The sequence below is a fragment of the Haematobia irritans genome, chromosome 1, assembly GCF_050003625.1.
Source record: "Haematobia irritans isolate KBUSLIRL chromosome 1, ASM5000362v1, whole genome shotgun sequence".
NCBI lineage: Eukaryota > Metazoa > Arthropoda > Insecta > Diptera > Muscidae > Haematobia > Haematobia irritans.
In genome coordinates this window covers 79,994,509-80,011,271 of record NC_134397.1, presented here as the reverse complement: position 1 = coordinate 80,011,271, position 16,763 = coordinate 79,994,509, and the positions used below count along the sequence as shown (strand labels likewise).

At 33.2% G+C, this 16,763-nt stretch overlaps 1 protein-coding gene across 1 annotated transcript in view; it reads left to right on the top strand.

Annotated features, from left to right (window-relative positions):
• Positions 1–16,763, top strand: part of LOC142221273 (fatty acyl-CoA reductase 1) — a 90,123-nt gene that overhangs the window by 61,866 nt on the left and 11,494 nt on the right. The window contains exons 4-5 of the mRNA XM_075290929.1: positions 1,469–1,581; positions 1,634–1,743. Coding sequence (XP_075147044.1) covers positions 1,469–1,581; positions 1,634–1,743 — 223 coding nt within the window. The remainder of the gene's footprint in view (positions 1–1,468; positions 1,582–1,633; positions 1,744–16,763) is intronic.

Here is a 16,763-nt window from a genome sequence, read left to right as displayed (position 1 = left end):
TTCCACATTGCAGTGAAACCACTTAGAGAAGTTTTGAAACCCTCAGAAATGTCACCAGCATTTCTGAGGTGGGATAATCCACCGCCGAAAAACTTTTTGGTGTTCGGTCGAAGCAGGAATCGAACCCACGACCTTGTGTATGCAAGGCGGGCATGCTAACCATTGCACCACGGCGGCTCATGTAACAGATCAACATTATATATTTTGTCAGTTGTCCACACGCTCACAAAAAATCGCTTCTGTAACATATACTCCAAACATATTTTGCTTCAAGCATATACATTTTTGGGTATTGCCCAAACATTTATATGTTTGATCTCTTCCAATATATAATATGTTTGAAAGCATATTGGTCTAAACAATATATGTTTGGGTAGTCTAATTTCCAAACATTTTGTATTTTTGCATCCAAATTCAATAATGTTGTCTTCCAAAAAACAATATGTTATTATGTGAACATATAATATGTTTGGAAGCATTTTGCACCCAAAAATATTATATGCTTAAAAAATTCTCCCAAACAATATTGTGCTCAAAATTTTATTTATTTATTTATATATTTACAATCATAATGAATTATGAAAATAAACAGGTAATATAGGTGCTAACAACATAGGTTTTCGACCTGAATGCTCAAAATTTTGTTTCTGCCCAATTGTATATTTTCCCACATCTTTCTCACTTCCACGAGATTTTTTAGTTCTTAGCACCTTTTTCTGTAATACAAACATTGTAGAAGAAATTATTCAATTGTATGATTTTTTTATTTTAATTTTACCTTTTGCCGGACGGGGATTCGAACAGCGGACCACACAGTTTGTAAGGATCAAAGAAGTAGCTGATCAATTGCCCAAGGAAAAATAAAATGTTAATTTTGTAATAACAAGCAACAACCACCAACTTAATTCAATATCGCTCCCTGTTAAATAGCGCTCCAAGCTACTAAACACATATATGTTTATAGGCTATTTCTAAATTAATATATGTTTGCATTCAAGCATATTATATTTACAAACATTTTATGTCCCAAACATAATATGTTCTAACATATTAACATATATGTCCCAAACATGTTATGCTAGTTTATGAACATTATATGCTTGCACTCAAAAATATTGTGTTTAAAAATTTGTGTTCCAAACATATAATGTTTATAGCCAAACATATGAAAAACAGTCTTTTTCATCCGTGCAGACAGCGCCTTATGTTATAACCGTAGCTTTAGGTGATTTCTAAATTATTAAACTGTGTAAATGTATGCACATCAAAGTTTGTTTCCCTTTGACCGAAATTCGAAAAAAATTCCGGCTTTCCCGGGAATGGAAAAAATGCGGGAAAAAGAGAACCCTATTTATAATAGATACCTTTCATGCACTTTAATTATAATTGTGTGCAGTTTATAATAATAACACCAAAAAAAGTTTATAATAATATTATAACCACTAAATATTTTTATTTTTGTTTTAAGTGCAATGAACCAGTTGTGGAGGAGCGCCCATATGCAGCACATTGCGATCCTTATGAAGTAATTAAAATGCTCGAATGTATGACTGATGAAGAACTGGCTCAGATTACATCAAGGTAAAACTGTTAATTGAAACACGTTTCTTGTCAATAATCTTCTCATCTTTAGATTATTAAATGGCTTGCCAAACACATATGCTCTAAGCAAAGCCCTCTCTGAAGATTTAATTAATAGATATGGACAACAATTTCCCATTGTCGTAACAAGACCGTCCATTGGTAAGTGTTTTAATTGCCTTATTTTTTTCTTTACTCATAACAAAATGGCTTGTCCATTAGAAAATATTTCGTTTTGATTTTTGAGCAGATGTAAGAAGCTCAAAAAACTATATCGTTCAGTACTATCTTCACTATGTAAGACACATTAGTCTGTACTACATAACATCACGATCTGTCATCTTTGATCAGTAAAGCAAATCGCTTTCAAAAAAATTATATAATCGAAAGCGTATGAGGTTTTAGATTAATTATATTTTCAGTGACGTCAAAAATATCATTTTTGTAATAAACAGATTTTCTATAATAAAAGATTAAACTTTTCTTAATATGTACACTCAAAAAAATGAACCCTCTATTTCACTAAAGCCAATTTAACTTTATTTTAGTTCATGGAATTATTCTATTTGGAGAAAGTTCCCTTTACTCTAATAATTTTTGCGTACGTTAGTTAAATGAACTAAAAAAACTGAAAAATTTCACACAAATATAGATTTACTAAATTCGTACTTCTCACAAAATAGTTCATTATTTCTTTAAATTTGTAAATTTAAATTTTGTAAGTTTTAAACTACAAATGCGCCCATCTTGAACTTCGTATGACACATAGACATTCACGCAATTTTGAACGCCATTTTTTTCCTTCTAAGGGCTTATTCGAAACCGAAACTTTTTACTAGCATTGGTAAAAATTTGACGTAAATCGAGGTGAGTATAATTTCACTAGCCCAAGGGGCTAGTAAGAAATTTGACATTTGTTGAAAATTGTTGACATTTACAAAAAGTACTTTTATTTGTTAAAGAAATGAGTACACAAAATTAGCAATTGTTTTTCACCATAGTAAATTGATATCTCACCAAAGTAAAAAGTTTCGGTCTCGAACAGGCCCTAACCACAAAATTTTCTTTAACAATTGAAAAAAAAAAATAAATATGTCTAATAAATTTTCTTGAATTTGTTAAAAAATATTTACTTACTTTTGTGATATCGGTGTGATGTCAGCGTTTGTAATACTGTTTAGTTAAATTTTTATAAAAATAATCTAAATTTTCTAAAATTAACCAAGATAGTTCTTTCTGATGGGTTCACTGTTTTTTCAGTGTAACACCACGTACCGAATTTCAAACGCATCGTATGAAATTTGATCTTCCAAGCGGTCCGATATGGCCCATTTGCAATACCGTCTGACCTACACCAACAACAACTACTTGTACCAAGATTCAATAGGTTGTTTCGTTCGGAAGTTAGTGTGAATTCAACGCACAGTGCTTCGATCAAAAATCGAAGTTTGGTTCCGATCAGACTACTGCTTCACGTATAGAATAATAAAAAGAATCACAGGCTACTCTATAGTCTTGATTAATTGATATTACAAAAATAATAGAAATAAATAGAAAGACAATGATATAAAAAAGAGTACAATAATCACTATACTAGCTATTCAACATTACCTAGCATATAGACTAGAAATGAGAATGTAGGATTAAATGATTATAAAATTGTTTAAATGAATGTAACATTAACAGTAAAAAAAGCGAAAAAACTAATACTGAGAAATTGCTTATAAACGTATATAATATAGAAAAGAATTGAAGAATTATATCTACTCCAAATTTTTTTGTTGCATCTGTACCTATATTCTTCCATTCTCCATCAACACTGTACCAAATTTCATCAAAATCGCTTTTATAATAGCTACCGGAATGCTGCGAACAACCAATACATGGACTGATGAACGGACACCAAGTGGTAAGACTCAGGAGTTGGTTCCCCGACCACTATGTGGTTTACTTATGTGTGGCGCTGTATGCTTCGATATAAATAATTTGACCCTCCCTTAAGGATTTTGGCTGTTAATTCCGAGCCAAAGATGCGGCTTTTTTAAAATAAAGGCATTTCTTAGGTAGCTACCTAGCTTTAAATCTAGGCAGTATAAAATTATAATAAAGATATATTTTATAGAATTTTCATTATCTTTTTGCGAAAAATTATTGCCCTAAATTTGAATGAAAACAATTGTTAAAGCAAAGAGTATCAACTTTATTTAAAATTAAACTTCTTTATTCTAAATTATAATAATATTAAACCTAAAATTAAGGTCACATAATTTTTCATATTAGGTCAATATAATAAGGTAATATTTTTTTCAATGCATATTAAATTCAATATCACATCGGTAAAATTCGTTTCTTAACGATATTTATTTTTCGAAATCTTGTTTCTAAAAATTATAACAAACTATGAAATCAAAACTTAATCTAATAAAACAAGAATTCAAGAATTTAACTCAGAGTTAATTAAATATATAATAACCAATAGTTAATATTGGCCAGCTGTATTATATATACTTTTTTGGATGTTATTCCTTTAGCTAAAACTTACAAAGGAAATGTATCTTCACATTAAGTAGATATTATTGCAATTGTTACATGTAAATATCCAACGACTGAATCAGATATTACTATAGAGAGTACGAGTTTCCTCAAACTTACGAAGAAGTTTGCCAATGTTATTAAACTTTACTGTGCCCATTTAAAAGGTCCCTTGTTTAGTGTAAAATAACTAACGATGACTTCTAACTACCGTTAATTCCGAGCAACAGTTAATATTAAATGTGTGCTTGAGTAAACCACACAGAAAAAAAATCCGTAGTTAAACTAACGCTAAGATTAAATTATTTTTATTGCAAAAAAAAATATTTCCTTGTAGTTAAATTTTATTATTTTTTTCAAAAATTTTACACAGCCCAATGAAATTTTCCTTTTTATACCCTAAACCACATAGTGGTCAGGGTATAATAACTTTGATCTGCCAAAAAATATGCCTACCAGAAATATTGATTTTAGACCCCATAAAATATATACCGATCGACTCAGAATCACCTCCTGAGTAGATCTAGCGCATGGTGTCCGTCTGTCCATGTATTTGTTGTTCACAGGATTCCGATTTTGATTAAATTTGGTAAAGGGTGTTTTTCACAAGGATGAACACTATTGAATTTGGAAGAAATCGGATCAAATTTAGATATAACTCCCATACATATGTATCGCCCATACATATGTCTTCGCGCCAATAGTTTTTGCAAAATCGCCTATCAGGCAGCGACCCGTTATAGCAGATATCAGGAGTGATATTTGACGTCTCGAGAACACTAGCATATCTAGTGTGCGGTTTAAGTTTAAATGGAGCCATATTTGCTTGGTGTCGTTACAACCCTTGCAATTCTCCCATCGAACATTTGCCATCATAACAGCCTTCTCACGCAGTATGAGCTTGCAGATAGCCAGGAGCATGCCAACAGATTCTAGATCCCCTGGAATATGTAAGGTAGTCCCTAGCCTCGCCAACTCATCCGCTTCGCAGTTCCTCTGTATGTTCCTATGGCCAGGCACTCATATTAGGTGAATATTGTGCTGATCAGCCATCTCATTGAGAGATTTGCGGCAGTCGATGGTCGTTTTCGAGTTAAGGAACACAGAGTCCAAGGATTTTATTGCAGGTTGACTGTCTGAGTATATATTAATGGCAACGTGTTTTGGAACATTACTTCTCAGCCAATTCGCCACCACTCTTATTGCTAATATTTCAGCCTGAAAAACACTACAGTGATAAGGTAAACTTTTCGTTATTCGAAGTTCCAGAACTTTAGAATATACTCCAACCCACTTGTCCATCCAATTTGGAGCCATCAGTGTAGAAATCTATATATCGTTTATTCCCCGGGGTCTGTGTGTACCATGCCTCACTGTTGGGGATTAGAGTCTCAAACTTTTTGTCGAAAAGTGGTGTCGCCAAAGTATAATACACTACGTTAGGCACATCTGGCATTATTTTGAGAACCGAACTGTGACCGTAACTTTTTTCCGACCACAGCGATAGCTCGCGCAACCGCACAACCGTTGTTGCAGCTGACTGTTTGGCCAAAATGTCTAAAGGCAATAGATGCAGCATGACATTAAGGGAATTTGTTCCTGGCTTGCTGAATGCGCCTGAGATACACAAGCACGCCATACGCTGAACTTTGTCTAAACTTGTCGGCTGGTGAAGTGCCGGCCACCAGACTACAACACCATATAGCATTATAGGTCTAATAACTGTCGTGTATAGACAATGCACAATTTTAGGTTTTTTCCTATTGACTTTTTGCACGAGTACAAAGCTACCGTTGCTGTCCTCGCCTTTTTTTCAATATTAAGCTTAAAGTTCAGCTTCCGGTCCAAAATAACGCCAAGGTATTTTGCACACTCACCAAAGGGAATTTCAATACCTCCTAAGGAAGTGGGCCTAACCGTGGGAGTTTTGCCATCTTTGCAGTACATGACTAGTTCTGTCTTTGCAGGATTTACCCCAAGACCATTATCTTTCGCCCATTTTTCAGTCATCCGGAGGCCTCTCTGTATAATATCTCTTATTGTGTTTGGGAATTTTCCCCTGACTGCTAGCGCCACGTCATCTGCGTATGCCACCACTTGTATCCTTTCTTTTTCTAGGGAAACCAGAAGCTTGTTTATAGCAACATTCCAAAGAAGAGGTGATAGAACTCCTCCTTGGGGAGTGCCTCTGTTCACATACCTTTGTATGTTTGCTTGTCCTAGTGTGGCTGAAATACGTCTCTTCGTTAGAAGTTCGTCTAACAGCCTAAGTATATCTGGATCAACATTCAGAGTTGTCAGTCCATTTAAAATCGAGATCGGATGGATGTTGTTGAACGCCCCTTCGATGTCTAGAAACGCCACGATTGTGTATTCTTTGACAGATAGTGAGCTTTCAATAAAGCTGACTAGTTCATGTAATGCGGTCTCAGTAGACCTGCCCTTCGAGTATGCATGTTGTCGTTTCGAGAGCAAACTTGAATCGACGCTAGTTCTAAGATAAATATCTATCATCCTCTCCAGAGTCTTAAGTAGGAATGAGGATAAACTGATTGGTCGGAAATCCTTCGCACTCGAGTGAGAGTCTTTTCTCGCTTTAGGTATGAAAACGACTTTTGTTTCCCTCCATTTTCCTGGGATATATGCTAAGTTGATACATCATATATATATCGCCGACTACCAAGGGATGATTCTGTCAGTCACTGCTTGTAACTGCGCCGGAGTAATTCAATCAGGTCCGGGGGATTTGAATGGTCCAAAGCTATTTAACGCCCATTTTATTCTAGATTCCGATACAGTTTCCTCGATAGGAATCGACCGCTGAGCCCCTGTGGCACCGCCAGAACATGCTTCGACCGTCTGATTTCCAGGAAAATGTGTGTCCAATAGTACCTCCAGCGTCTCCTCACTGGACGTTGTCCAATTGCCCTCCGATGTTTTAATGAAACCTGTAGCGGAGTTAGTGGATGCTAGTACCTTCCGTAGTCTGGAAGCCTCGGACGTATTTTCAATACTGCTCCAGTAATCATTCCAAGAGTTATGCTGAGCCTTTCTCAGTTTTCGCTTGTATTCTCTCAGATTCTTCTTGTGGGAGTCCCCATCCTCAGGAGCTCTGGTGGACTTTGATTTATTAAAGAGCTTCCTGCAGGATTTCCTCATATTACTTAACCCCGTAGACCACCATAGTGGTTGATTTTTTCCCCTTGGCTTCCCTCTAGGTCATCCGGTTTCAGTGAGATGTTGAAGGCCTTAGTAATCCTCTCCACTGCGTGTTCTATATTTTGCACTGTGCTCATATTTTTCTCTGGTATTTCCGGTATTATCATATTGAACGATTCCCCATACCTATTCCAATCAGCTTTCCTAACATTTGGCGGAACTATAGTCTTGGTGGTATGAACATCTAATTTGAAACTGATGTAGCGATGATCTGAGAAGATATGTTCACTTAAAACCTGCCAATCAGATATCATTTCATTCATGTTTTGCGAGGTCAAGGTGACGTCCAAAACCTCTTACTATGATGCGCATTCGCATCACATCCCATAATGAGTTTCGTCTTTGTTTTCAGTGACTCTTCAACTAAGGTCTTAACGGCACATGGAGGCATCTCCCTGTCATGTCCCATATTGGCCGAAGATACCCAATATTTGCATTTGGCTATTTCTAAATTTGCAACGACAGTGTCTGCATTGCACATTGAAGGAAGCAGAAACAAGTTAAGCTCGTTTTTAGCAATTATACAGGCTCGAATTACATCATTACCAGTATACTGCAATAGTTTGAACCCCGGAGTACTTAATTCACATATTTTGTTTCTATAAACATATGGTTCTTGAATAAGAACTATGTCTATGTCCCCTTTCATCAGGAGAACTTTTAAGGCAGCACATGCAGCCTTACAATGATGAAGATTTATCTGGAGGATCCGTAGGACAATCGAGATTTTCAACAACCGTCACATCAGCCGCTTCAATCGAGTCATCAAGAATGTCCTCTTCAGAGATCTCGGTGACTCTCGCAATAACCATAGGTTCAACTTTGGTGAGTTCTGAGGCAGTAGAAACCTGCTCTTGCATACGGTGTCTATCCAAGTCTGCATCTTTGGTATCTCCCTCGACTTCGCAAGAGGATCCGCTTATTTCTGATTTAGACAGAGGCTTGTCGATTTCCGAATCCTTTAGCTGATCGTTTTTATATACCTTCATTTGGATATAATGAAAGCCATAACATACTCGGCCCTGGGACTATGCTAGATGTGGCAAAGGCTGAGTGTTCAATATAAACACTGCATGCCGTCTTGGTCCATGCACTTCATCCAAACGGTCAACTTTCCAATCAGCTGTTGGAAGATCTGGATTGTATTGTTTCAGTCTATTTAAAATAGATTCAGGGTCAGGAGGGTTTGCAGGTATCCACGCATGTGCTCTAGGTCTTTCTTCTCGACTAACTCTAGAGCAGCTACTTCCAAAACTTCACCAATTAGTATCAAAGCAGCTTTAAAACATTCCTTGATACCAACCAGCCTCTTGGTGTCGAGGATCTGGGCCGGGAAACTTTTCCAGCACCTGTGAGTAGACGCCAGACAAAGCATTCTCGATTTGCCCCCATTTTTGTTTTGGAACCATACCGTCCAATGCTTCTTTATTAATGATAGCCATCACAAGACTGTCTTTAGTAACTGAGGCAAACGATCTTTGATCCCTTTTGGAGGATGGCAGCCCATCCGGTGATCGTTCCATTTTTCCAGCTTCAAGAATTCCTTGAACACATTTTAAGGAATCGCTTTGTTTAGCCGACAACGTGCTTGGGTCGACTGATCCTAATTTCTTTAGGATAAACAAAGCATTTCTGCGTTCCTTGAATCTCTTTCGTGAGGGATTGCCTCCTTTTGATGTCGTTACCTTAGAAAAGATTCGACTTGTCAAAGTCGCCACCTGTCGACCCGTCTACAGGTCGACTAATTGGGCTTAACTCTTGGTCATTGCCCAAATTAATAACTCCAGTCGATACCCGTCCTCTGGGCCCTGAAGTTAGCAACCCAGTAGATAACTTTGAATTTCCCTGCATGGTGGCTTAATATCCCACCAAACTTGAAAATCGTAGTAGGTACTTATTACGATGAGTTAGTCCGCTATTAACAATATGTGCAAAAACATCAACAACAAAAAAATCATCGAAATCGGTTCAGATTTAGTTATAACTCCCATGTATATGTACCGCCCGATTTTTCTAAATTTGGGTATAAAACCCTTATTTATCAACCGATAGTACTCAAAGTTGGCTAAATGTAATCTTCGAACTATGTGTGCAAAATTTCATCGAAATCGGTTCATATTTAGATATAGCTCTCATGTATATGTAAGACCCGATTTTCTCAAATTTGGCCATAGAACACTCATATATTAACTGACCTTACTCAATGTTGGCTAGATCCAGTCCTCTATAGTACTAACTGTATGTGCGAAATTTCATCGAAATAGGTTCAGATCTAGATATAGCTTCCATATATATAAATCGCTCGATTTTCCCAAATTTCGCCATAATACTCTTATTTAATAACCAATGTCTTATAGACTTACATGTAACTCTTACATAATAATATTGTTCGATTTTTCTGAATTTTGATTTATTACCCACATTAATTTAGCGATTTCCTCTTTTTTTAATAATGGACTCAATATTAGTTATATACTAACTCTGCAGGTACAAAGCCCCGCCGGACTTTCTACTTTACTTACTTGTTTTAGTATTTCTAGAACATTTTATGAACTAAACGTGAGTATAAAGTTCAATGAACGTACACATAAGTTCAATATGAACTAAATCAAAAGAAAATGTTTGTAAATTTTCGAAATAGTAAGTATGAACTACATTATGGTTAAAATGGTCATGATTTAGTGCCAATGATTTTCTTCTTTACTTTTAGTTAATCTTTTCTACGAGAGGCTGTACTTTCGCTAGTTGTATTTAAAAAGTACAAAAGGCATTAAATTTTCCTGGTTTTATCAACGCTATGTGGTATTTCCAAACGAAAATATACATCTATACTCAAGTAATAAAATTGAGCGGTAGATCAATATGAATGTGAATCTTCATAAGCATAATCGTGGGTTATATTGTCCAAATCAGTGAGTAACACTAATGAGGGGGCAACATTTAAAATGTCAGCCTGGCTGAGTAAAATTATAAATTAGAACTCGTACTAAAAAAGCAGTGAGCCCTTTTCCATGCCAAAATGAACTAAACTGTAGTAAAATTTACAATGACTTGGCCATTAAATAATGAAAGGAACAACAAATCGTTATATTAATCTGAAAATCTTCATACATTAAAAGAAATTTTTCTGTAAGCAAAAGTACTTCATTATACAAATTTGTGATGAGTTTTTAATACAATGATCTTTGTGAATAAAATCGTACATATATTCTTCACACATCTTGCTGAAAAATAGAAGAAGTAACGAAAATGGTTAAAAATTAACACCATTTGACATAGGGTGTTTTTCACCTTAAAGACGATCCCTATTGATCGGTTCAGATTCAGATATAGCTGTCATATATATTTATAACCGATCTGGTCATAAATGACGTATTTATTAACTAATATTCTTCCCATTACGTATAATCGAATATTTTGTGATTCTCGTAAATTATGCAGAATATCAGTCAAATCGGTTCAGATTTAGATATAGCTCCCATATATAGTTTTCGCCGGAATTACGCTCCTATGGCCCCAGAGGCCAAGGGTTTACTCCGAGCTACGTGAAATTTTGCACAGGGAATAGAATTAACATTATAAATACGTGTACCGAATTTGGTTGAAATCGGTTAAGATTTAGATATAGCTCCTATATATAGCTTTCGCCCGATTTACGCTCCTATGGCGCCAGAGGCCAAAGGTTTACATCGAGTTACGTGATGTATAACTAACATTATAAATATGCATACCTAATTTAGTTGAAATCGGTTCAGATTTAGACATAGCTTACATATATATCTCTCGTCCGATTTACAGTCATATGACCACCGCAGATCAACATTTCTCTCCAATTTACTTAAAATTGTGTACAGGGAATGTAATTAACATTATTACTATGCATACAAAATTTAGTTGAAATTGGTTCAGAATAATAAATATTTCCAATATTTTTTTAAATATTTCCAATATTTTTTTAAATATTTCCAATATTTTTTTACTAACATTGTGGTCCGTCCCGGTCATTAACCTATTTAAATTTAAAGTTTAGAGATTTTGTGAAAGTTTAAAAAATTTTGTCCAAATCGGTTCATATTTAATTCATGTGCGGCGCCGAAGTCTGAACTCAACTTGACATTTCTTCACTCATTCGATGTCTGGAATGTACTCCTCATTCTCATAATTCAAATCTAGTATCTAGGATAGGTTAGGTGGCAGCCCGATGTATCAGGCTCACTTATACTATTCAGTCCATTGTGTACACCCAGAAAAAAGTGACCTCTTCTTTAAGTTAAAATGACTTATTGTGAAGAAAATTGAACTTCGCATAGCGCCAAAGACATTTTTATTTGTTTGAACGATATGATTTTCGTAGAAATTAGGTAGAACGCATTCCATATATATTAGTTAACATTTTCCTATATTTATGTACCACTATACTACAGAATGAAAAAAATTAACTTACACGCAGAGAAGGAATATGATCACCTCAAACATGTTTCAAGAGCAAAATGTTATTTTTGTATGGTAACCATGTAACATGTTTGTCACTAAAATGTTATTTTCTCGTCAAATATAATCTGATTGCCGAAATCAGATACATGCTTTCCGAGAAAATAACACGGTTGCGAAAACCATGTTACATGGTCACCACCCAAAAATAACATTTTGCTCTTAAAACATGTTTGAGGTGATCATATTCCTTCTCTGGGTGTAATTGAATTCATATATGGAATGATTTTATTGAACTTTTTTCATTCATTTGGATAAATCATACATATTTGTGGTAAACCTTTTACTTCAAAATTAGAACTGGTTATCTTCGTTTTTAAAAAGAATTTTATTTATTTATATAGGCAATTTTTTCTTCAATAAAAGACATGTTTTATTAATATGTTAAATATATTTATTTAGAATCAACAGCATCGACTGGCCTTGAAATATTAAAACACATTTTTTTCTTCTTCTATTTAGTACTTTTCACTTTGAATAAGTTGCTGCCTAGCAATTTTGTCCACCTTTTACAATTTCAATACCTACAAATATAAGCAAAAAATCCTAAACCAATTTTTTCACAAAAGGTTAGTGTCACTGAATATTACCTGATAATCGAAGATTCCAAAATGAAATCGAATGAAGGGGCTGTTATTCTGCTGTGTTTTCTTTTTTTTATAAACCAATTTCCAACAAACGAAAAGGTTTCTCACTAATTTAAAATAACAAATATTTTATATATTGTATTTGTTTTTTATTATATTAATTTACTATATTATTTTTAACAATCTCTCAGTATACCATAACAACGCGATCCCAACTAAAAAAACATCCCACCCGTAAACACATCGATTACATCGATGACAGGTATCGATTACAGGTAGATAAAAGAAATGTAGGAAATTTTCCTATATTCTAATAAGTGTGCTTCCTTAAGTTTTGAAAGGATTGAATACATCGTAGTAGGAATATAAAAAAAATAAAATAAATAAATAAATTTATCATTACATAAGAAACTTAACTAAATTTGAGGAAACTTGGTTTTAGTTCGGTTTTTGTTTATTTTTACGAATGTTTTGTTATCAGTGAATTAAATTTTCTTGTTCAGTAGTAAATTCTTATACCCAGCGAAGAAAACAGTATTAGTAAAATTCCATGCCTTATTCTTGTTAATGAACTATTCGTAACTGCTTTCAGTTTAGGATTTTTTTACTGAAACAAGTAAATTTTATTATTTCACACAAAAATTTAACTGAATGGAAATAAAATGGCTAAACTAAATTGATGAACATTTTTTCCTTTAGTTTCGAAGACACTTTTTTCTGGGTGTAGTATCTAACTAATCTGCTATATATTTTCCTTTTGCCTTACATTACTACGTCAATCTGATTTTTTTAAATTAAATATTATATTTAAATTATAATATTTTCTCGTAATTCTCTTTTTGTATTTAAAGATTTTTGTTTTTCTGTATTTATTTGAATCTAACGTAACTTTTCACTAAATTTTATAAGAGGAAATACTTTTTAACCGAAATTCCTTTACAGTAAATATAAATCGTAAGTCTTCTTGTGCAGGATTAATAAATAAATAAAATTCTCTATTAAATTATACAAATAGTCCAAATTCCTCTGAGGTTACTCTGAAATTAAATATTTATTTTTTACATTAAACAATATTAAACTGGTTTCCAAAAAAAAATAAAAAAATGAGCTATAATAATTTAGACATACATAAACATCTAAATATCTAAGTAAAAGAAGGCCAAATTAAAAAAAAATATTTACCAATTCACTATTAAATTATAGGAGGTCTAATAATTCTTTCTCCAATTTATCTGATGATTTATTTATGAACATTGTACATTATATTTAAAGTATAATGTTCATAAACTGGTATAATATGTTTGTCACATATATGTTAATATGTTAGAATATATTATGATTGCACATCTCATTTTCTTAAATATTATGTGTCTGGAGGCAAACATACTTTAATTTAGAAATTTATATGGTTAGAAATGTTAGTACACCCAAAACAAAAATTGTTATTCACAACTGCAAAAAAGTTTGCTAAAATAGCAGTTTTTGTTTGCTGAAACAGCAAACATTATTACTGCTTAAATAGCAAACAAATACTATTGAATTAGCAAACGTGCTTGCTAAAATTTTTTAACAAACATCGCTGCTGAAATAGCAACCCGCATTAGTTAATATAACTGATATTTTTCTGCTATAAAAACTACAAATGTTTGTTCTTCATCCAAGTAATTTTAATAGGTACTACACTCAAAAAAAAAAGTGAACTCACTATTTCACTAAAGCCAATTTAACTATATTTTAGTTCATGAACTTATTATATTTGGTGAAAGTTTCATTTACTCTAATAATTTTTTGCGTACGTTAGTTAAATGAACTAAAGGACGGGAAAAATTGTACACAAGTTAAGGATAGAGATTTACTAAATTCGTATTTGTCATAAAATAGTTCATTATTTCTTCAAATTTGTAAATTTTACTACAAAAGCGTCCATTATGAACTTCGTATGTCACTAAAGACATTCTTGCAATTTTGAACTCCAATTTTTTCCTTCAAACTACAAAATTTTCTTTAAAAAGTGAAAAAAAATATTAATGTCTAATAAATTTTCTTGAATTTGTCGAAAAATATTTACTTATTTTTGTGATATCGGCGCGATGCCAACGCTTGTAATACTGTTTAGTTAAAAATTTCTAAAAATATTCAAAATTTTCTAAAATTAATCAAAAGTTTTCTTCCTGGTGGGTTCACTGTTTTTTCAGTGTAGTAGTTCAGTTGGAGTGTTGTCCGGGACCTAATTTCGTTTGTTTTTCTTTGCCCTTATACACGCAGATGAAACATAACAGGTTATCCCATCAGCAATGAAAAGAAGTAAATAATCTAATTAGTCCACGGGCTGACCTGCAGGCGTTGAAAGTTGGTCACCTCGGGGGTATCAAATTTTGTTTTAGCAATTGCGAACCGATTTCGATTATTTTCTCTTTGCTGGATAGAACCTGTAAAACACTTCAAAAAAGTCGCAAGCGTGTGCGAATATATTTAATAGTTTGCGAGATATGCGCCCCTCAATTTATTTTTTTGCACACCCAGAAAAAAGTGACCACTACTTTATGTTAAAATGAACTCATTGTGAAAAAAGTTGAAGTTCGTATAGCGCCAAAGACATTTTTATTTGTTTGATCGGTGTGATTTTCGTAGAAATTAGGTAGAATGCATTCCATATATTAGTTAACATTTTCCTATATTTATTTACCACTATAGTACAGAATGAAAAAATTTAACTGAATTGAATACATATATGGAGTGATTTTATTTAAGTAAGATTTACAAATCTTACGCGTGTGTGGTAAACCTTTTACTTCAAAATTAGAACTGCTTACTTTCGTTTTTAAATACAGTTTTATTTATTTATATAGGCAATTTTTCCTCAATAAAATACATGTTTTATTAATATATTAAATATATTTATTAAGAATCAACAGCATCGAGTGGCCTTGAAATATTAGTTTATTATTCCACTATTTCCAATTTCAATGTAATGTTACCAACTGTAAAACGTAATGCTTTTCTTCTTCTTGTTCCTTTCACTTTTAATAAGATGCTGCGTAACGATTTTGTCCTCCTTTTACAATTTCAATACCTACAAATATAACAAATCATAAACCAATTTTTTCACAAAAGGTTAGCGTCACTGTATATGAATGTTATGTTATGAAGATTCCAAAATGAAGACAAATGACGGGGTTGTTATCCTGTTGGTATTTTCTTTTTTATGCACCATCACGTACATTGATAGACTTATTGTTTGTTATTTGTGTTCAATAATTTTGAAAAAACGAAAAATTTTCTCACTAATTTAAAATAACAAATATTTTTTGTTGTTATTTATTATATTATTTTACAATATTATTTTTTAACAGTCTCTACGTATACCATAACAACGCGATTCCAACTAAAAAAAAAAACATCCCACGCGCAAACATATCGATTACATCGATGACAGGTATCGATTACAGGTAGATAAAAAAAATATAGGAAAATGTCCTATATTCTAACAAGTGTGTTTCCTTAAGTTTTGAAAGGATTGAATACTTCTTAGTTCGAATGAACTAAAATACTTTTCTTGCTAAGTGTTATTCGTATGTATGATAAGCTTTCTATAATAAAGGAAGTCAGAATTATCGTTTTATAAGAAATTTTACTAAATTTGAGGAAACTTGGTTGTAGTTCGGTTTTTGTTTATTGTTACGAATGCTTTGTTATCAGTGAATAAAATTTTCTTGTTCAGTAGTAAATTCTTATACCCAGCGAAGAAAACAGTGTTAGTAAAATTCCATGCCTTATTCTAGTTAATGAACTATTCCTAACTGCTTTCAGTTTAGGATTTTTTTACTGAAACAAGTAAATTTTATTATTTCCAATAAAAATTTAATGGAAATAAAATGGCTAAACTAAATTGATAAACATTTTTTCCTTTAGTTTCGAAGGCACTTTTTTCTGGGTGCAGAATTTTAACAAAGTGGTGTCAGTATTTTGAACCTACAGGGTCCGTTTTTGGGCCGATCCTTGTTTTCTTTTATCAACTGCAATCCCTACAAAATTCTACGAGTATAGGAAGAAGAAGAATTGTGTACCTAAGTGCTTAAGATTAAAAGTTGTAAAATCCACAATTTAGAATTTCAAAAAATTCAGAATTTTGACAATTTTTTTTTCGAAAAAGGCACCTACATTCTTTCTGTAAAATTTGTTTGTATATATTTTCCAATCTTTTTGTACCCTCCACCATAGGATGGGGGGTATATTAACTTTGTCATTCCGTTTGTAACACATCGAAATATTGCTCTAAGACCCCATAAAGTATATATATTCTAGGTCGTGGTGAAATTCTGAGTCGATCTGAGCATGTCCGTCCGTCCGTCT